At 55.6% G+C, this 21,085-nt stretch overlaps 1 protein-coding gene and 1 long non-coding RNA gene across 3 annotated transcripts; both read right to left on the bottom strand.

Annotated features, from left to right (window-relative positions):
* Nucleotides 1-1,016: 1,016 nt before the first annotated feature.
* Nucleotides 1,017-4,086, bottom strand: LOC134808012 (uncharacterized). The gene is made up of 3 exons (XR_010149883.1): nt 3,963-4,086; nt 2,411-2,783; nt 1,017-1,631 (listed from the first exon to the last, which is right to left on the bottom strand). It is a non-coding gene; the product is annotated as an uncharacterized LOC134808012 (long non-coding RNA).
* A 2,808-nt stretch (nt 4,087-6,894) lies between these two features.
* WNT10A (Wnt family member 10A) lies at nt 6,895-20,601 on the bottom strand. Of its 2 annotated transcripts, none has more exons than XM_516098.8 (4): nt 19,735-20,601; nt 18,415-18,677; nt 10,439-10,818; nt 6,895-8,047 (listed from the first exon to the last, which is right to left on the bottom strand). In XM_516098.8, the coding sequence occupies exons 1-4, from the start codon at nt 19,845-19,847 to the stop codon at nt 7,550-7,552; spliced, it is 1,254 nt and encodes a 417-aa protein (XP_516098.2). In that variant the 5' UTR covers nt 19,848-20,601; the 3' UTR covers nt 6,895-7,549. The 2 variants fall into 2 exon arrangements, with proteins under 2 accessions (XP_516098.2, XP_063646848.1); XM_063790778.1 differs by lacking the exon at nt 19,735-20,601 and adding an exon at nt 12,320-12,465 and having other exon boundaries at nt 16,499-18,594.
* Between the last annotated feature and the right edge of the window lie 484 nt (nt 20,602-21,085).

Below are 21,085 nucleotides of genomic sequence, written 5' to 3'. Positions count from 1 at the left end.
ATAAATACTGAGGTAATGAGGAAAACACTCAACATCTGTAATATTGCTGTCAAAGTTGCATAACCTACATCTAATCATGAGGAAACAACAAATAAGCCAAAATTAAGGGCCATTCTACAATAGCACTGTACTATGCTTCTAAATTGTCCTGGTCATGAAAGCAAAGGAAAGGCTTAGGAATCATCTCAGACAGAAGGAGACTGGAAAGACGTGGCAACTAAATGCAATGAATAATCCTAGACTGGATCCTTTGGTTATAAAGGACAGCATTGGCCCAATTGATGAAAGTCCAGTAAGGTCTGGGGGTTATATTGAACTAATGTATCAATGTTCATTTCCTGATTGTGAGCCTTGTGTTAGATTATGAAGGAGGATGTCCTCATTTGTAGGAAATATATATTAAAATATTAGGGAGTGGCCGGGCTCGGTGGCTCACGCTTGTAATCCCAGCACTTTGGGAGGCCGAAGTGGGTGGATCACGAGGTCAGGAGATCGAGACCATCCTGGCTAACACGGTGAAACCCCGTCTCTACTAAAAACATTAAAAAAAAATTAGCCGGGTGTGGTGGCGGGTGCCTGTAGTCCCAGCTACTCAGGAGGTTGAGGCAGGAGAATGGCGTGAACCCGGGAGGTGGAGCTTGCAGTGAGCCAAGATCGCACCACTGCACTCTAGCCTGGGAGACAGAGAGAGACTCCGTCTCAAATAAAATAAAATAAAATAAAAATAATAAAATAAAATAAAATAAAATATTAGGGAGTAATGAGGCATCATGGAGGCAACTTACTCATAAGTGGTTCAGGAAAGGGGGAAATTCTTTGTATATCATTGTAACTTTTCTATACCATTGAAATTATTTCAAAAGAAAAAGACAAGGAAGGAGTGAATGAAATCCCTGAGGCAGTGGAGAATGAGAGGAGGTTGAGGCAGTGCAATATCAACCACTGACACCAAAGGGTTCCATATGTGTAAGGAGAGGGCAGCTAATAATGTGTAATATTGCAAAAAGACAAGAGAATTTTTAAAAAGGTATTAAACTATTTACAAATTTTCTGCATTATTAATCACGGCAGCATCTTCATACATGTGCAATGCAATGGAAAATAAACCCATTATTCATTCACAGACAATACTGAATGTGCATATGGATTTGGCTTCTGCATGGAAGCAATTAACAACTTCTTGACTTCCCTGGGCCCTGGGATTCAGAGATTGGAAACCTGTTCTCACTACAAACCATTACAGTTTTAAAAAGAAAATCACAATGACATAATTATATTAGCTCTTGTCAGGAGGCTAGGTCCCCCAATTCCTAGTTTTAAACGGGATCTTTTAAAAAATTTAGTGTGTTCTGGCCAGGGGCAGTGGCTCAGTCTCTGTAACCCCAGCACTTTGGGAATTGGAGGCGGGAGGATAACTTGAGCCCAGGAGTTCAGAGACCAGCTTAAAATACAAAGCGAGACTCCGCCTCTAAAAAAAAAAAAAAGACGGTCGTGGTGGCATGCGTCTGTAGTCCTGTAGTCCCAACTACTCGGGAGGCTGAGGTGGGAGAATCGCTTGAGCTCTGGATGTCGAGGCTGCAGCAAGCCTTGATTGCACCACTGCACTCCAGCCTAGGCGGCAGGGCGAGACCCTGTCCCAAACAAAATTACATAAATTGAGTTAAATAAAATTTAGTGTAATCTAATGATATAATTTGATGCTCACATTTTGGGAGAAAATAATCTGTATATAGAATTATTAATGTGCCCAAGTAACACACGTTCCTTATAGACAAATGGAAAATGCAGACAAACAGAGAACAAATTTTAAGCCACCTATACACCCACCATCCAAAAATAATTTGTTAGCATTTTGATGTCTATTTTAGACTTCTAAAATGCAAATCGCATGTATAATTTTTTGCCATTAAAGAGGGACCCTGCCTTGTGCTATTTTGTGTCTTGCATCTTCTCCTCCACCCCCTATCCATTTAGAGCAAACACGGTCTCAGGAACTAAATATACTTCAAACGCCTCATTTTTAAGGACGCGGCGAGGAATTCCATTGAGCAAATGGGCGGTGACTTATGTAATCATGTTCCTATTTAAGGACTTTTACGTTGGGCGCGGAGAGATAGTGCCGCAGAACCTGCGGGACGAAGCTGAGACAACTGGAAAAATGGGAGGTTGGTGGACAGCTAGCTAGGTCGCTGAGCTGGGTTTTAAGCACACAGGGACGGAGGAAAGAGGGCCAGCAAGGCCGCGGCCGGCGGAAAGCAATGGGCCCGTGAAGTCGGATTTGGGCGCCGTGCGAGGCAGAGGGCGGGTGGTTCCCAAGTCAAAGGGCAGCGGATGAGTTGAACCCGAGACCCACCGAATTAACGGGCTACGCGCCCCAAGGCCCGAAAGCTGATGCGCCGCCGCCTCTTACCAACAGAGGGCGCTGTGTCCTCAGTAGTTCGCGGTGGGCGGCTCCCAGCTGCTGGCCAGATGTAGACAGCTGGACCGCGGGAGGCGCGAAGCCCTACCCGAGCCCCTGCAGACCCGCAGGCGGAGGAGGGATGGGCGAAGAAAGGACTGCAGGGGGCAAGGGTGGTGGCAGAGCACTCCACTGTCGCTGCTCTGCAGACTCCCGGATTGCCTTCCCCTGTAGGGCAGAAGAGGGGCGCCTCCCACCCAGGCGGGACGTTTTCTGATACCCACCAAAGTGCAGTCTGGGCTGCCCGCGGCCCTAGGCTGCCTCAGCATGACCGAGAGGGGTCCACAGTGCGGGGCGCAGGGCCAGGAGAGACCCACGCGGCAGTCTGCAGCGGGAAAGAGAGCTGGACTTTAAGGCCTTGAACTTGTGGAGAATCCAGCCCTTGACTCCAGATGTTCTAACATCCACACATACACACAGACCGTCTCTGAGCTCTTTCTGCTCTGGGTGCGGTGTGCAGTGGAGGAGTGAGAAACTGAGGCACAGCAGGATGGAGTACTGAGCAGACCCCTTCTCCCCATATTGTCTGGGGCGGAGAAGCTGCACTAGAGTCAGAAGCTCCAGTGAAGGACCCCGGGGCCAGGGACAACCCCAGGGACCCTGCCCCCTTGACCTGCCCGCTGTCCCCACCCCTGGCCGCTCCCCAGGCTCCGGCAGGGGTAATCAGCTGCTGCGTGCTGCTGTAATTGGCGGCGCAGACCCGGCCTGGCGGAGGACGGGCGGGCGGCGCAGGGGCGGGCGAGGGGCTTAATTGCAGGGCTTTGGCCAGCAGTCTGGGCTGCAACTCCACTGGGGGGAAGGGAGCGGGCCCCTTAGCTCTTCAGGCCCGGCTTTGGAGGAAGCCAAAGGCCTTTGGGTAGGTAGCCGGGGATCCCTTCCCCGGAAACTGGGGTTTCGTGGGTTGGGGGGAGGTTGAACCCCAGCGAGGGTGAAAGGAGGAGGAGCGGGATGCCTCGGGAGAGCTGCGGGGGTGGTGGGGGCAGATTCCAAACTCCCCACCCAAACCCCAGAAGCCCTGGTTAGTCTAGTCCGAGACTCCTCCCTCATTCTGACCCCTCCTCCCCTTTCTGCTGCCTCGGTTACCCCCCTTCTTGTATCCCCAGGGCGCTCCCACCCTGGGGAAGAATGTGCCCTCCTTGCGCACCCTTGCCATGGTAACGGCACACCCCCACCCCCGCGCACCGCAGCGGCCCGGCCTGGCCCCGCGGGCGGCGAAAAAAGGGGGGGGGGCGCCTCCCAGCCCCGAGGACACACCTCGGCTGCCCTGGTTACCACAGTAACCGGGGGCATTCCAAAGTGCGCAGCCGCGAAGTGGCAAAGGGCTTCCTCACCATCCTATACCCCCCAACCCACCAGCAGGGGTTAGCCGCTCCAGGGAGAGACCTCCTATGCGCCAACCCTAACTTCAAGGACAAGGTCTAGAGAGGAATCATGGGGTGTCCCATCTTCCATACACCGCGAGCCTAGGGGGCAAAAGCATCTGGGGCCCCTGAAAGCCTGGCACCTGAAAAGGGATACCCCAGTCGCCAGCTTGTCCTCCTCCCCAACCGGAGCCCGAGGGAGGCGCTGGCAGCAGGAAGCCGGGGAAGGGCCCGGAGGAGCGCAGGCCCCACAGCCGAGCGGTGATTACAGGGACCTGTCCCTCCCGCCCCCAGCTCTCACTCTCATTAAGTCATTTTTTCCCCTGTTGGAAAGTCCCTGTGCCTTGAGCGCAGGGGCTGGGGCGACCGCAGGCAGCTGCCGGCAACCACATGAGAAGTGGGGGGAGGAGGAGAGAAGGGGGCTGTGACTAGAGCCTGGCCACACTCCAACGTGGAAGGCCCCCTGCCGGGGGCTAGCTGGGGGCACATTAATTTGGGGGAAGTAGGGGGAGCTCCGGGATGACCCTGACCTTGTTTCTCACCCGCCGGGGCACTCCTACAACTCCAAGTCTACCTTTGAGTGCCTCTACCCTGGACCCTGAGTGACTGCAAAGCGGGATGCCTGCGTTCTGATCTCACCCCAGCCTGGCTGCCTCTCCCTGACCCTTAACCCCACCACTGCCTTCTAATCTGTCCACCACCCTCATTCTGTTAGTTCCCTTCCTCCTCCTACTTTTCCCTCCTGCAAGGAGGTAACCTAGCATCCATCAGGTGACAGTTGTTGGTGGCAGGGGAGGTCCTCTCCTTCTCTGAATGATCTCTACCCACCTTCTGTTCTCATTTCCAAGTCTCACCTCTGATCCTTCCCAGGCTGTTGGCAAGTTCTTCCTCCCGTCTAAACTGCACCCTCCCACTTTATTCCAGCCCATTTCCCCTATTTCCTGTCAGTTTATTGATCCCTGCCACACCCTTCATCCAGCATGCATAAGCTCAGTGCCATTTGGGCCCCATTTTCCCACCCTCCATCACCTCCACATTTTCCTAATTTAGGTCCCTTATCAAGTCCCATACACCCCCTTTCAACCGTGGGCGTCACCTTTGGTCCCAGAACTCGTCAGCTTCTGGGCTTCACAAGTTAGGCTAACACATATCAGATCACCTTGACTTATGTCATTAAAACATGTCTCCTCCCTACAACTCTGGGTCCAGCCCCCTGCCCCACCCAACCACCCACCCCTCTCTCTGCATTCAACACATGCTCTGCAGCATGGCTGCTCCCACCTTCTTATCCCAGTCCTGATCCTCTACCTCTCATCTTCAGTCTCCCCTCCCCCAGCTCGGTCGTCCTCCTTAAGCCTCGAAGGCAGAGGAGGGTTAGGCCAAGGCTAATGTTGCAGTGGACACTGCTGGGCATGGCAGCACCCCCTCAACTCCAGGCCTCCATTTCCCCCACCTCTTCTCTCCTCCTCCCTGGGATGGGAGGGAGGAAGGGGGTGGAAAACCCAGCCCCCACAGCTCTCTCCTAGGTGATCAAGAGGAAAGGAATGAGGCAGGTGTGTCTGGCTGCTCCTGCCTACCCCTCCTCCTGGGGGGACTCTCACCCGCCCGCCTGTGGGGCTGTCTTTTGGGGGATGGGGAAAGAAACCCTGTGCTCCAGAGAAGCAGCAGAACTGAGCATTCGGAAGCCCCTCTGCCACAGGCATGCCTGCGAGCTGCTGGCATTTGGAGGGGAAGGAGATGAGGGGCAAGCTCATGGAGGCAAATCTTCCAGCTGGTGGGCTTACTGGGGTGTATCACTAAGAGGCCCCCATTTCCTTCTCACTTCTACTCAGGGGTAGGGAGACATGGATCAGGGGTGGAAAGTATGGAGGATTTGTGCTGGCTGATCACTGGGGAAAGGAACAAGTCTTCATCCTTGCCTGATTCATCAAGAGGGGTGCTATTCTAGGGTAAATTGAGGCAGCCAGCGGGATCCTCAAGTGTGAGCAGCAAGAGGCCTGGATGCAGTAGGTAAAGTGTTCTTTCCCTGAAATCCTGACCTCACTCCCCTCTCCACCGCCCTCCTCCTTGAGGGTCTGTTCCAGAAAAACATCAGATCCCAGAGCGAAGGAGAGTGCAACACTGGACCCAAACTGCTCAACAGTGTCCTCATAGGGACATGAGGGTGGGGAAGGATTGCTGACCTGCTAAGGAGCACCCTGATATGGGGATCTGGGAGCACAAGAGGCCCAGGAAGAATGTGCCCCCTGCACCTTACTTACATACCCTGCCTGGACTCAGAGAGACCAGAATCCAGACAGTGAGTCTCCGGGCCCTCCTCCGCCACCCTTTTCCCAGCCGCGCCTCCTGGCCCCACCTGCTCCCCGGGGCGCTGGGCTGGGCTGAGCTGGGTCTTGCCCAGGATTACTCCTCTGAGTGCCTCCTGTCTCTGCAGACAGTTGCTGCTGGGCACGGCCACTCGTCCTGGCTTGTGGCAGAGGGCTCAGGCACAAGGTGGGCGGTTAGAGCTCTGGCACCAGAGCCCTTCTCGACATCCCCACTGCTTCCAACCAGTCCAAGCCCCATCTCTGACTTAGAAGATGGTTGTTATTCCTCACTGGCTTACCAGCTGTCACCTCATCCCCCTTCAGCCAGTTCTCCATCAGCGATCCATGTGAGACTTGGACCAGGACACTCCCCTGCTTAAGGATCTCAAGGTTCCCATTCCTCTTTAATAAAACCCCAACTCCTTACTTTGGCTTAGAAAGACACACGATGTGACCTTTGCCCACCCTCTGAACACCTCTCCTGCTAGTCTGTCCCTTGATTTCTTCACTGCAATCACAATGGCCCCTTTGCTGTTTCTCCAGCAGGCAGAGATCTTTCTCAGCTCACACTTTCTGCCTTCACATGGCCTCTGCCTGGAATGCCCTTACCCATACTCTTTGCATGGCTTATGGTGCAGGTCCCAGCATGGGTATCACAACCCACAGAGGCCTTCCCTGAAAAAACAGTGGCTTTGTCTGAGGAGCCCCACTCCCCATAAATCCCCCTACACCCAGCAGCCTGCACACAGCATTGTCTGAAATGACCTTGTTTGTATATTTACTTGTTTATTGCCCATGCCTCCCCCCAGCAAGAATGTAACCTCCAAGAGGACAAGTGTTGTGTCTCGCTTACTCACATCTGTGGCCTCAGTGCCTCGCATTGCCACCCCCACGCACCCCACCGCCCCCAGAGTGCCGCAAAGAGTGTGCAAAATAAATATTTGTTAAATGAATGATGAAGGGAATGGTGGAGGAGGCTGTCTGGGCCCTTTATGGAATTACTTCAGCTCAGTTATGTCTATTTCTTTTTTTTAATCCTCCTCTCTCTGCCCGTCAGCTTCCATTCATTCCCCACCTCCCATCTCCAGGGAAGGGTGAAAGGATGGAGACAGACTGAGGGGTTGCCTGGCTGAGGCTTGTTTTAGGGTGTGGAGCAACCCCCAGCCCAACTGAACTGTCTGGGCTTGGGGGAGGGAGGAAGAACCCAGTCAGTCCTAGAGCCCACAGAAGTGAGTGGTGGGGTTCAGACAGGCCTGGACTGTCCGGCGATCACAGACCTCAGAGCTGAGGGGTTCCTATAAGATCATGTGGTCCAATCTCCTCTCCCAAGAGCCAAGGCGATGCTGCCTTGCCAAGACCGTAAGCCTCAGAGGGCCAGGCTCCAGGAGGGGACCTCGATCAGGGCCCAGGGGACCCCGGGCCGCTCACTTGCAGACGCTGACCCACTCGGTGATGCGGCACTCTTCGCAGACCACGAAACAGCACCAGTGGAAGCGGCAGTGGCAGCGCTCGCTGCGCGTCTGGCGCAGGATGTTGTGGCCGCGGCCGCAGCACATGCTGCCGCAGCCATCCGAGCCGGCGCTGCTCTTGTTGCACAGGCGGCCCACGGTGCCCGCCGAGTCCAGGCGCGGCTCGCGCTCGCAGAAGTCGGGAGACTTTTCGAAGTAGACCAGGTCGGCGGGGCTGGCCCGTCGGCGCGGCCCGGGAGCGCCCGGAGCCGGCGAGGGTGCCCCCGCTGGGCCCGGCTCCAGCTGGCCGCCGTTGCGGTTGTGCGGCCGGATGAGCGTGGCGCGGTGGAAGCGGCTGCGCAGCAGCGCCCCCACGGTGCGGAACTCGGGCGTCACCTGCCAGCACGTCTTGAGCTGGCAGCTGCCTGACGTGCCGTGGCACTTGCACTTCCGCCGCATGTTCTCCATCACTGCCTGCGGAGGGAGGCACCGTGAGGGGTGACACGACGCGCAGCCCCACTCCCCTCCCAGCGCTTAGCCTGGCCTGCTTCTGAAACCCACTCCCATTATACAGAGGCAAACGCTGAGGCCGGGAGCGAGGGTCCCACAACCAGGCAGTCAGAAGAACTTCTGTACCTGCTCTTCTGCCTGTGCCTCTGCCTCTCCCACCCACCTCCCACCAGGCCAGGCCCCGGGGGAATTCCCACCTTCCGGCTCCCCTCCTCTCCTGCCCGCCTTTCCAGCAGCTGCAGGGGGCCCTTGGGGCTGGAGGCTCTTGCTTCCTGAAGGGGGATCCCAAATAGGCAGGGAAATTCCCTCTCCTGCCACCCCTGGGGTAGGGGCCAGGAGCAGGAGGGTGCTGGCCCCGCTGTATCTCGCTCCAGGCCGTGTGTGTGTGTGTGTGTGTGTGTGTGTGTGTGTGTGTGTGGTGGGGTGGGTGGGGGGTGTTCAGTGAGTTTCAGAAAGTCTTGGTCCCCCTCTCAGTCCTTCCCCCTCCAGCTCCCCCTACATCTCTTTGTAGAGAGCCAAAGGAGGGGGACAAGTGCTGGGGAAACTGTCCCCGATTATGCTGCCTGGGGCTCATTCTGCACTATGCTGAGACCCATGGTTCGTCCTAGGAAAAGTCAGCGCCACCAGGGGCCAAAGCTCTACCTAATACAGAACGGAACCGGAGAGAGCCAGGCTCTCCAGCTCAGTGAAAGTGGAGAAGCTCTCAGGCCTCCAAGGGAGGTGGTTATGGGAACACAACCCAGCCGCCCCCAACCCAGCTCACAACCTGCTCTAGAGTCTCCTTACTAAGAACCCTTTGACATTTTCACCAGAAACCCCGTAAGAAGTTGGCCACATCCCCTCCTTTCCCTCAGTCCACTCCGAAAACACACCCTGAGACAGGGACGGCAATGATCCAGGGCCCTTAAACTTGGGCAGTAGGGCCATAAGAGAGGGCGCCTTCCCCTCGAGGTCTGAAAGGGCTCCACAGCGTGCATGCGCAACCTGTTCTGTCAGCACCACGTGGGAACCAGACCAATGCCTCCCCAGGCCAACAGCTCCAGAACATCTGCTTCCCACGGGCAGCAGCCATTAATTAACCAGTTTAACGAGGAGGAGGAGGAGGAGGCACCGTTGGTATGGGCTGGGATGGCGGTGAGGCTTGGGAAAAGAGCTGTACAGGGCAGGCTGGGTGGGAGCTGGACATGACCCAAGGGTAAGTGTGCCTCAGTTTACCCCGCCTCTAAGTCAAGATGGGAATTGCTGAATCAGCTTTGTGCAGGAAGATGACCCATCGTGGGCTAAGAGGCCAAGAGAAAGAAGAGTGAGATGGAGAAGGTGCCAGCCAGGGTGAGAGGAAGCCAGGTAAAAGGCCTCAACAGGCTGAGCAGAGTCAAGAGAAGGGATGATGGAGATGGAATGCTCAGGAAAGGACAGTGCTGAGCTACCATGACAGCCAACAGGGCATCAGAATGTGGACTCAACGCTGTAGAACAAAAGAGAACAGGCTCAAAGGTCAACTGCCTAGGGATGAATCCTGCCTGGACCACCTTCTCACTAGTTGCATCATTTTGGGCAAGCTTCTTGGTCAATCCATGCCTCAGTTTCCATATCTCAACATAAGGTTAATAACAGTGCCCACTTCATAGGTAGTTGTAAGGATTAAATAGGTTAATATGTAGGAAAGTGCTCAAGACAGTGCCTAACACATAGTAAGCACTCAATAAATGCAGGCTATTACCACTTTCCTTTCTTCTGCTGCTTTTTTATGTATGTGTGTATGTATTTAATTTATTTTTAATGAATGACCCTTGAGGTAGTAGGAGCATTTGAGGACAGAGGATAAAGGAGGAAGGCACCATAACACAGTTCCCCAGCGGCCCCTAGGAACTTCACTTACACCCCTTACTTTGCAGGAATCCCTCATTCTAGACTGCACAGAAAGGCTGGGAGAGATCACTGGATCATGGAACATTAGCATTGGGGGGAACCTTAGGGATGATCTAGTTCAACCTTGTCACTCTATAGGGGAGGAGTCAGATGGGAGCTCCAGGCCTAGACTCCTGAAGTCCTGACTGCACCCCTGTCCTTTCTCCTGGGTGATCACCGGAGGAAGTAGGAGAAGCAGGTTGTTCAGCAGGTGGTATGCTGATCCAGGGCAACAGGGCTTGTTTCAGCCCTGTATCCCCAGGCCTAGTCCAGTGCCTGGTGCACAGTGCATACTCAGTGCATGTTTGTTGAATTAGACAGGGTCAACGAGAAGATTGCCAAGGCGTGACGTGGGAGCAACGTGGTCCTCAGAAGAGAGGTAGGCCAGGGCAAGGGGTAGGCCCTAGGCAAAGAGATTTGAAGCAGACCCGGGGGTGGGGCTCTCACCTGCCTCCCAACTCGGTTGTTGTGAAGCCTCATTCTCGCGTGGATGTCTCTGTGAGGCTCCCGGGAGTCCAGAAAGTCCTTAGAAAAGCGCTCCCCGAAGCCCATGTCAGGGCTGCAGCCGCCCCACTCCCAGGAGTCCTGCAGGCCTGGGCTGGCTGTGGGCAGGGCTGGGTGTTCCGGGACCCCATGGCTCAGGCCCTTACCACGCTGCAGTGCATCCAGTTGTAAGCGGTGCAGCTTCCTACGGAAGGCCTCCTCGTCCCCTCGCCGGGACGCATCACAGCCACAGGCCTTCAGTTTGCCCAGGGCACACGCATTGGACACGGCGTGCACCACGCCAGCTGCTGCGATGGCGTAGGCAAAAGCGCTCTCTCGGAAACCTGTGGTTAAAGACCCAGAACACATGGACTCTGGAGGGGCCTTGACACCCCATTCTCCAGCCCACCTTTCTCATCATTCCAAGGAGAAACTGAAGCCCAGTATGCAGGAGAGTCTGGCACAAGGAAACAGAGTCAAAGAAGGGCAGAAATCACGCCAGAAGCCAGTTCTTCTGCAAACAGAACCTGGTGGGGTGGGAGGGAGGCTTCCCAATAGCCCTCTGCTTTTTGTACGCCCTTCTCCTGTTCTTTAACATCACCTTTAGCAAACTCAGAATTTGTGTGTCTACATCTCTACTGTAGAGCAGAAAGTATCTGGTAAACACATTCTTTTTACAATCAGGGACTTAATCTATTACCTCTCACAGTGGTATCTGCAATTTTAAAATAAGCCCACAGAATGAGGGCAACATTTAAGCTAAAGAATTCATTGCCAGTGATGTTGCTGGTGGGAATGTAAACTAGTACAACCACTATGGAAAACAGTGTGGAGACTCCTCAAAGAACTGAAAGTAGAGCTACCATTTGATCCAGTAATCCCACTACTGGGTATCTACCCAGAGGAAAAGAAGTCATTATACGAAAAAGATACTTGCACACGCATGTTTATAGCAGTACAATTTGTAATTGCAAAAATATGGTACCAGCCCAAATGCCCATCAACCAACAAGTGGATAAAGAAATTGCAGTATACATATGCCATGGAATACTCCTCAGCCATAAAAAGGAACAAAATAATGGCATTCACAGCAACCTGGATGGAATTTGAGACTATTATTGTAAGTGAAGTAACTCAGGAATGGAAAACCAAACATCGTATGTTCTCACTTATAAGTGGAAGCTAAGCCATGAGGATGCAAAGGCATAAGAATGACACAATGGACTTTGGGGACTTGGGGAAAGGGTGGGTGTGAGGTGACAGATCAAAGACTACACATTGGGTGCAGTGTACACTGCTTGGGTGATGGGTGCCCCAAAATCTCAGAAATCACCACGAAAGAACTTATTCATGTAACCAAACACCATCTGTTCCCCAAAAACCTATTGAAATAAATAAATAAATAAATAAAATGATATTTCATAAAATAAAATGTACACAATTTTGAAAAAAAAAAAGAATAAATTGTCAATGATGAAATTCCAGGCCTTAGGAGATGTCAGTGGGCAGCAGAGTAAGTAAGAGGAGACGGTCAGCTCCTAATGCTCCCTGCCCCAAGATAGCCTGCTGGGTGCGTGCCCATCTTAGGCACAGCATAGGATCCTCCCTAATGACCAGACTCCAGAGGCAAAGAAATGGGTCACCAGAGCTTCCCCTTGCTTGTCCACAGGACATCCCTGAAAGCCACTCAGAAATGGGCGCTACCCAGCCACCTTGCCTGTGACCCACCCAGGTCAGCTGCAGAGGCTGTTGGAGGTACGCTAGAGGGAAGCCCAGGGTCCTGCATGGGGTCTGGCATGTAGTAGTGTTGAGCATGGAGAAGGAAGGGCAAGCTGAGGCAGATACCTTCCACCAGATGTTCAGGAGGCACAGATTTTCCCTGACCAAGCCACTCTTGGGGGCCGCGGCTAGGCCGGCCTGGCCACTGGCTTGTCCACACTGCCTTCCTTCTTGGTGCTCCAACCTGAGCCATTCTCTGGGAACACCTGGACCTGTGGCAGGGGGAGGCCTACTTGCAAAGGAGGGTCCCATTCTCAGACATGCAAGCTATCTTTTGCTTATTCTGCATCTGAGAATGGACCAGCCAGGAACAAGTTCTGGTACAAGTCTCCAACCAGCCTCCGCACACCAGAGAGGGGGCAGGCAGCAAGAGAAGCCAGAGGCCTAGGCCAATCCCACCTTAATCCTCACCCACTGCATCACAGAGCCCTGTCCTCCCCTTCCTGCCAAAACAAACAAAAAAAAACAAAACAAAAAACAAACGAACAAACAAAAAATAACAGAAAGAAACAGAACAAGCTGTTTAGTAGTTAAGAACTAATTCCTGAAACCAGTTTACTTCAAATCTTGGCTCTTCCACTTACTAGCTGCTAATAGCTATGTGACCTTGGCCAAGTGACTTAACCTCCCTGTGCCTCAGTTTCCTCATCTATAAAATAGAGCTATTATCTGCCTCATTGTTGTTCCAAGGATTAAATGAACTGGTAAATTTAAAGTGCTTAGAATAGTGCCTTACTAATCGAGGAAGTATTACTCAAACATTAGCTATTATTGAGAAGTTCTTTCTGCTATCTGACCTCACTCACTCCTGCTGCATTTTTTGGGCCATTGTTTTTTGTTTCACCCTGATCAGGGACAAAGCCCAGCAGCTCATGACCCACTTTAGAATAGGTCACTTGGGCCACCAGATGCCTATGAAGCAGACTGTCCCTCTCTCTTTCCAGCTCATGGCATCTCAGTACATTTTTGCATAAGGAGCTCAGCTATGAGCAGAGAAGAGGGGCTGGGGATGGGGCTGGAACCTTCTATGGGGATGCTGGGAATTAGCAGGAGCTGCAGAGGAGTAGAAACTGCCCTGGGGAAGTGGAACCTAAGGGGAAGGAGGATGGAACCAAGCTCCTGGGAAGCACACCCTGCATTTATCCCTTGCCTTTTATCTGTGGAACTTCGAGCATTTCTCTTATTGCCGGGGAGTCATCAGCCTGCTCCTAGGACACAATGGCAATACTCAGACCTCCAGAGGCAGCCCAGGCCTCAGAAATCACCCACACACACACACTGCCACCACTACCAAACACATACACATTATGCAAAAGGAGAAAACACAGGTCACAGAAGTTATGGAGCTGCATCCAGACCCAGCTCTCCCAGCTCCCAGGTCTGGCATCTTTCTATTGTAGGACATGTGACTCAAAAGGGAGTCCTGCTGCTGAGAAAGAAACCCAGGTAGCTCAGTTTCTAGTTCCTATCGACTTGTCTGTGCATGGCACCAGGAAAGAGGATGAGGCTGGTCCAGGGATGTGTACAGTGCCAACCACCATCTTCTAGGCCCTGTCACATTTAAGGGTAAGCCTGGGGAAACTGGAGAAACGTACCCCACCGCGGCAGAAAACACCCCTACCCCATGCAGCTAAAGACACCTTCCCTACACCACCCTGTGGCCTCTGACAGCTGTCATAGCCACGTGCAGAGGTGACAAGGCAGGGCCTGTGTGGCCACCCTCTGCTGCAAGTATCCAGGCCTCATAGAAGCCCAGCCCACTGGGTCTGCACCCAGCTCCTGTTCAGGGCCCCAGTTTCGGTTCTGGCCCCAACTGTCTGGGGCAGACACAGGCACTGTGCCATCTGGCCAGCTGGAGGGGGAGCGGGTGGGGCCATGGCCAGCTGGGCTGCCCGGAGCAGGGAGGCGGCGGTGGGGGGGGGGGGGCGGCTCGTTAAGACACACAATTAGCCGCCCTGCCTTTGATCTGGGACAGGGACTGCCAGCATCTAAGTGGAGTCAGCTGCTGCTACAGGCCACAGCAGCCAACGGCTGGGAAGGGGCTGGGGGAGGAGGTTTGGAGAGTAGGGGAGGGTGGAGGAGAGAGGATTCAGGAGCCAATGGGAACTAGAAGGGGTTAGAGAAGCTTGAGCCCTACCCATTCAAGTCAAAGAGGGGGGGAAGGGGAGAGGTCTGGTCTCCATTCTCTCCATGCAAATAATCTGTGCATTGCTCATGTGCCTGGGCAGAGAGAGAGAGACTAGTGTGCATGTGGGAACACTTAGGCGTGACAACGAATGGAGCCACACATATGCAAAAACAGGAGTAGGTGTTTGGTGTGTGTGTGTGTGTGTGTGTGTGTGTGCGCGTGCGTGCACGTATGCATATCAGTTTCATTTCTTGGCATGCTCCCCCATTGCACCAGCTCACCTCTCTGGGTACACAGCAGGACTTAGTGTTGGCCTTCCAACTTGGGAGATAGTATAGAAGGGGATTGGGTGCAAACTTTAAAGTCAGCTGGCCTGCATTTGACTCCTAGATCTATGGCTCACTTTTAAGCTGTGTGACTAATGGCAAGTTACCCAGCTTCTCTTAGCTTCATTTGTACAATAATAATAATAGGACCTACCACATGGGGACTGTTTGAGGGTCCTAAGGCATGGATAAAATGCTGTAGAGCAGTGCCTAACACACAGCAGGTGCTTAGTATATGTTGGCTAATTAATTGGGTATCATTAGAATAATTGAACCTTAGGTGATCCTGGGATACGAGTGCCCATGCCTTGGTTTCCCCATCTGAGCACCACCCCAATCCCTGGAGGCCTAGGCATAAAACCAAGAGGATAAATGTAAAAAGGAGGTGGGAGAAAAATGGGCCAGGGCTGTGGAGAGCAGAGCCTGGAAACCCACACTACTGGCTTCCCCTGGGCTGGGAGCATGGCTGCAGGGCCTCATGCCCTCTCTTTCCCTCCATTCCAGATGGGTCTGGGCCTTAGGGAAGACAGTACCTAAACTGTGTGGGAGTTCCCAGGGCTTGCTGTGTGAATCTACCACATTTCCCTCCATCAAGCCTCTCCCTGACCTCTCCTCCCCTCTTACTCCAGTGCTGAGCCCAGCTCCCAGCAGCCCCCTCCTCAAATTTCCCTCCTGTCCTCATGTCCACAGTGAGAGAAGAAGGGGTTCTCTGTTCCTCACAGTGATCCACTCCCCTCTACCAGATGTTCTGCCCAGTACCCAGCCCAGGAACCAACCATCTAGGTTCTTAGCACAAAAAGCTGGGGCTACCAGTGCCATTGGCACTAAGGTCATTACTGCTCCCGGACTAGGTGAAGCAGCTAGCATGGGCTTGGTGCCCTCCCACAGCTTTTTCTGACTCTCTCTATTCCCACGGGAGGCCCCTGTCCCTGTCCCCCATGGCCTAGGCTCCAGCACCCCCTCATCCCCTCTCCTTGGCTGGGCAAAGCCCTATTGCATGCCTCACCTTTTCAGGCTTGTCCACTTCAGATGCTCAAGCCCTCTTCTCCCTCCCTTTATCAAAACCCCATCCCTCCAGCCCAGCTCATTACAGAGAAGGTGTCAGGACAATTAGATGATAGTAACAGCATTAAAGAAGGCCCAAGGGACCTGGGACCCCAACCCAATCAGTGTCTGAAGTTTAAACATGGCAGAATCCACACTTAAGAGGATCCTAACCCATTGATAACATGGGTCAGAAAAGGGGTCAGCACCCAGATATTCCACTTGGAGGAAACGGAGGTCACCTGACCCCACACAATGGACATCCATAACTTGGAAAGAAAGGAGATTCCTGGTGGAAGGAAGTAGACCAGGGGCTGGTTGACACTGTGAGTGGCTTCATGGGATTCCAATTTAGCTAGTCCTACAGAAGATGGGCCAAGATGGACTGGGAAGTGACTGCCCCCCAGGAGGATGAACCTGCAGGTGGAGTCAGGGGTGCAGTGGTGGCCAGTGGAGGAGAGGATTGGCAGATTTATTTCCAGAAGCACAGAGTCCCTTCTGAGAAGTAGAAGGTAGAAGGTAGAAGTAGAGGTAGAAATGAGGTGTGAGGTGTGGCAATGAGGGGCGTTGATAGGGAGCTGCGGAGCGGAAGCCACAGAGGTAGGCCAGTGTCCTGAGGCCAAGGGAAAGTGCCCAGCCACTGTCCCACTCCCTCCCCATGCTGAGTGCCTCCCTGCCCTGGCTAGCCCCGGCAAGTCGTCCCCCTCCAGCCCTAACCTCCCCCCTCCACCCGTCCCCCCAGCTCACCTCGAGCTTATTAAACTGCAGGTGAACCCGGGAGCGCCTGGCACCCAGCCAGCCCTGCGCTGTTCTGCCGCTCTGAACTCTCCCCCAGGCTTCAAAGACCCCAAGGTCCTCCAGCAGGCCGCGCGGGCCTGACCCAGCGAGCCACTCAGGGCACCTGGATTCACTCGGTCTAGAGGGAACAGGAGGACAGAGGGGACACCAAGGCCGAGGAGAGGGATGCAGAGCTTGCCTTGCCTCACCCGAAGCGGCAGAAGTGAGAACCTCCACGCCTATCCCAGTCCCCGGCGGGCAGAAACCAAAGCCAGGGCTACGGAGTCTTCATGGGGTACCCGAGGGCCCCGAAGGGAAACGCGGCTGCGGGGAGCGCGGGCGACCTAGAATCCCGAGGGTAGGAGCGGGCGCGCGGCGGCGGTGAGCGCCGGCCCGGCCCAGCCGGGGCATGAATGGTGCAGAGGCCCGTCACTTCGTGTCGGCGCGCAGGCGGCGGGACAGGGAGGAGCGTGCGGCCCGAGCTGGGCAGGACCCGGGGGTCCCGGGCAGCCGCTTCTGGACGGCTGGAGGGGCCCGGGCGGCGGTGGGGCGGGAGGGGGCGGGAGAGCGGGGCAGGGAGGGGGTTGCCCTCTGAGAGCGGCGCGGCTGGGGCCGGGAGCCGTCTGCCGCGGCCCGCGGGGATTAGTTCGCGGCTGCATGCCGCCACACGCGTCGGGCTGGGCTCGGCCGGGTAGAAACAGCGCCCGGGGCGCGCGGGGGAGGGAGGAGGGAGCGCGCGGGGGCGGGGCGGGGCGGGGCGGGGCGGGGCGGGAGGCCTGGGGCTGGGCTGGTGGAGGCTGGGGTGGCCCCTGACTTGGGGGCCCAGGGGATGCAAGCAGGGGTCCTGGTGAAAAGGGAAGGGCCGCGGCTTTCTGAGTTTTCCGAATTTGAGGTACAGCCTGACTCCCCAAGAAGCCTCAAGACCCAAGGCTACAAGGTGTATGTGTACCTCTCCCACTCCACCTCCACTGAAAATTGGACAAGACCTAAGGAGCTAGGACTATGGGGTGCCCACAATGTCCCACACAATCCACTGAGAAGAGAGATAGATACCCAGCTAGGCCCATCCCAGAGGCAGGGCCCCCATCCTTCCCAAAAGATATGAGTCAAGGCCTGAGATACCAGGCCAGGAGGTGGGTGTGAGCAGAAGTGAGTGACAAAACCTCCTGCCATCCCCAGCCCAAGCCACTCTGGGATTGTCAGGGTGGGTCACCCAGAAGTCGGAGAGGGAGGACAGGGAATGGACTGCAGCTTCTCTGAGCTGTTAGGGGAAGAGGAGTTGACAGGACTACCAGGCCTGCTGGCAGGAGCCACTGCACACAGGCACACACACACCCAGCCCTCTGATTCAGAGAGGGTTTTCCAGAGGCAGCAGGGATGACACACAGGCTGGTGGTGTCCCCCGCCGGGAAGAGCTTCTGCAGAAGGGCAGACTTTTTACCTGTCCAGGCTGCCTCCATCTGCATGATTAGGCCAAGTCCTCAACCCCTCCTCATGCTGATTCTGGGTTCTTCCTCACGGGTTCCCCATCCTAAATGTGGTTTACTAAGTAGAGGGTAAGTAGAGGCAAGCGACAGGTACAGATATTTCCTGGGTTTGAGATATGCAGTGTCAGTGATAGGGCAGGATGACCCAGGAGTCCAGTTCTCAGGCATGGAACCTGCCACCCTCAGCCTACACAGCCCAGTCTGGAGACACATTTGCCCAATTTCTCTGCCCCCATGGCCTGAGATCAGAAAGAGGAAGGAGAGCAGCAGGGCCAACAGATGGGCGTGTGGCGATGGGAGGATGCCAGCTTGAGGCAGTGGGTTAGAAATGGCTGGGAATAGATTCTGAGGTGGAGATGCTGGATGGGGCAGGCAGGGGCAGGGGTGAGGGGCAGCTACCTCTGCTGAAGATGGGACTCTCATAGGGGATCTTGTTGCGAGTCTCCAGGCTTGAGCAGTTCCAGCGCTGGTCCCTGAATTGGTGTTGGCATTCGTGGATGGCGATCTGGATGCCCTGTATGGCTGAGGCTGCCACATCAGGGTGACGCACACACACCTCCATCTGCCGCCGGCTCAGGCCTGGCAATGTTAGGCACACTGTGTTGGCATTGAGCACGGGCTCCGGGGGAAGGCGGAGGTCCAGTATGTCATTGGGTGCTGACCTGCAGACATATAGGGTGGAGTGGGTACGTGTTTTGGGGGGACCAGGAGAGCCCCATCTAACAACACACACTCTGTCCCAAAGGCCATAATCACTCCCTCTTCCAACCTCTGCTTCTGAAGGTTGGGCCCATCAGTACACTCCTACACATTCCTCTCTCCTTGACCTCCTCACAATCATCCTGCCCAATGCAACTCACTCAGCTAGCTGCACACCCACACAGGTAAACGTGCAAATGCACACACATCCACCATGCTTGTGGCCACAGTATTTCCTATGCACATCCCCAGGAATAGATGCCCATACACACATGGTTCCCCAGGAGCCCACTCCCGCAGATATGTTTCAGTCACATTCACATAGACACACTTCTGCACACATTGTGGTGGACACACAAACCCAACCCCAGCACACTTACGCACATGCACACTTCATCAGACATAGTTACAGACACACACACAAAGACACTCCCATTTACACCTGTGTTCATCTTAACATACATTGACCCATGAGCTCTCACATGCACACATGGGCACACATACAAACTGCTGTTTACCAACACAGTTTGCTGGGATCCTGGGCTCGATTGAACACACACACACGCGCGTGCACACACACACACACACAGCTCTTGCAGCTGCAGTCTCTCACTGACCCCACCTGGGCTACCCCTTCCAGCCTCCCAACCCCTGCCCCTACCTGGGGCTGAGCTGCAGGAAGGAGTGAGGCAGCTTGTGCTTACTCCTGGGGTGGGGGTGCATTCCCCCAACAGGGCAGGAACTCCAGACTGGCACTTGCTCCCCCCCCACACACACCTCCCCTCCTAGTTGCCATCATGCTCCTGGGCACTGCCTTGTCTCCCTGGACTGCCCATATCCTGTCACCAGTCCAACCCCCTCCTATGAGGGAGCTCACTGCCTTTGGTTGGGCACCAGCACTTTCCTATGACCCTGTCCCTCCCTTCTTCCAGGGTCCTCTACCCCAGCAAGAGCATCAGAGGCCCCTGCGGGCCGGGGTCCCAACTCTCTAGGAGGGCGGAGCATGAGGTGAGGGCTCACCTGGGCATGGCAGCAGCCAGCAGCAGTAGGAAGAACAGGAGCACCCAGAGCGCTGGCCGCGGCTGGGGCTGGGGTCGGAGCCGCAGCCAGGGGCGAGGGTGGGCGCTGCCCATGGCGCGCAGGCCCTGACGGGCTGGGAGTTGGGGGCTCACAGCCCAGTGGGACTGGAGAGCCAGGGGCGCCGGCGCATGATCGGCGGGGGGTCGGGGCGGCTGCGACACACAGCTCCGACTCGGGTCAGGGCTCCCGGAGCAGACGGCGCCCGCCTCCCCGCTCCATGGGGCAGCACCCCCGGGCACCGCCCTCGGGGGGGGCGGGGGGTGAAGAGCGGGCGAACCGGGCACCTCCTGGCACAGGGGTCCGGGGAATTTCCCGAGGCCCCCCCGCGACAACTCCCGGTGCCTCTCAAGGGTAAGGGGGGCCCGGAGGTGCAGCGGGCTGGGGACGGGAGGCTGGGGTGCCGGGGAACCCTCCAGCGCAGCGCCGGGAGCCTGCGCTTCCGAGGGCGTGCGAGGCTGGCTGGCGGGGGCGGCTCTGTCTGTGTCGGGCCCCACTGCCTGTAGAGTAAGTGACTGTCCCGGCTCGGGGAGCTCTGCCGCCTTCCCTTTCCTCCCCCCACCCCCACCCCCCCATTTAGTGTCTCAGGGCTCTACCCCACGTGACGTCACGCGGCGGGGCGTGGAGGCGTGTACGAGTCCCGAGGCCACTGCGTCCGCTGGGGACTGGGGGTGGGAGCGTCCCTGCTGAGGGCAACAGAGGGAAAGGTGTTGGGGTCTGTGCGCGCGTGCACAGGAAGATGCCTGTGTGTGGAGCGCGCTGGGTTGTGTGGGGGATATGTGTTACCGCGAGGTGTGTGTGCCTGGCAGAGACGCAGCTGCTGGGGAGCGCCCCCATCCCACCCCAACACACACACCTGCAGGGGCTGGAGGGGAGGGGCTGGCCTCTGTGTTTCGCCTCCTCCGCCAGAGGAGGGACTTCCCCCAGGCCTGCCTGGTGTGAGGCAGGTGTGGGCTCCTGCAGAGGAGTTTGGCAGCCTCTGGCTTCTTCTCCCCTTTGCTGTGTGACCTTAAACAGGTGCCTCCTGCTCCTGCTCACGGAGACCTCCTCTGCCCCTTTGCGGAATGCGGCTCATGGGGACCACCTTGTCTCCTCAGTGAGCCCGGGGAGGCAGCAGTGTCAGGCCCCCAGAAAATGCTTGCGTAGGAGCGCCCGGGGTGGCACGCCCTGGGAGGAGGCGTTAGAGAGACTTTTAACCCTAGAAGTGGCCGTTGAGATAGTTTATTTAGCTCCCCTTTATTTCACAAGAAAATATCGAGGCTCAAAGAGGTCACACAGCAAATTAGCGGAAGAG

This window comes from Pan troglodytes, chromosome 13 (genome assembly GCF_028858775.2).
Source record: "Pan troglodytes isolate AG18354 chromosome 13, NHGRI_mPanTro3-v2.0_pri, whole genome shotgun sequence".
NCBI lineage: Eukaryota > Metazoa > Chordata > Mammalia > Primates > Hominidae > Pan > Pan troglodytes.
This window is presented reverse-complemented; position numbering and strand designations above follow the sequence as displayed.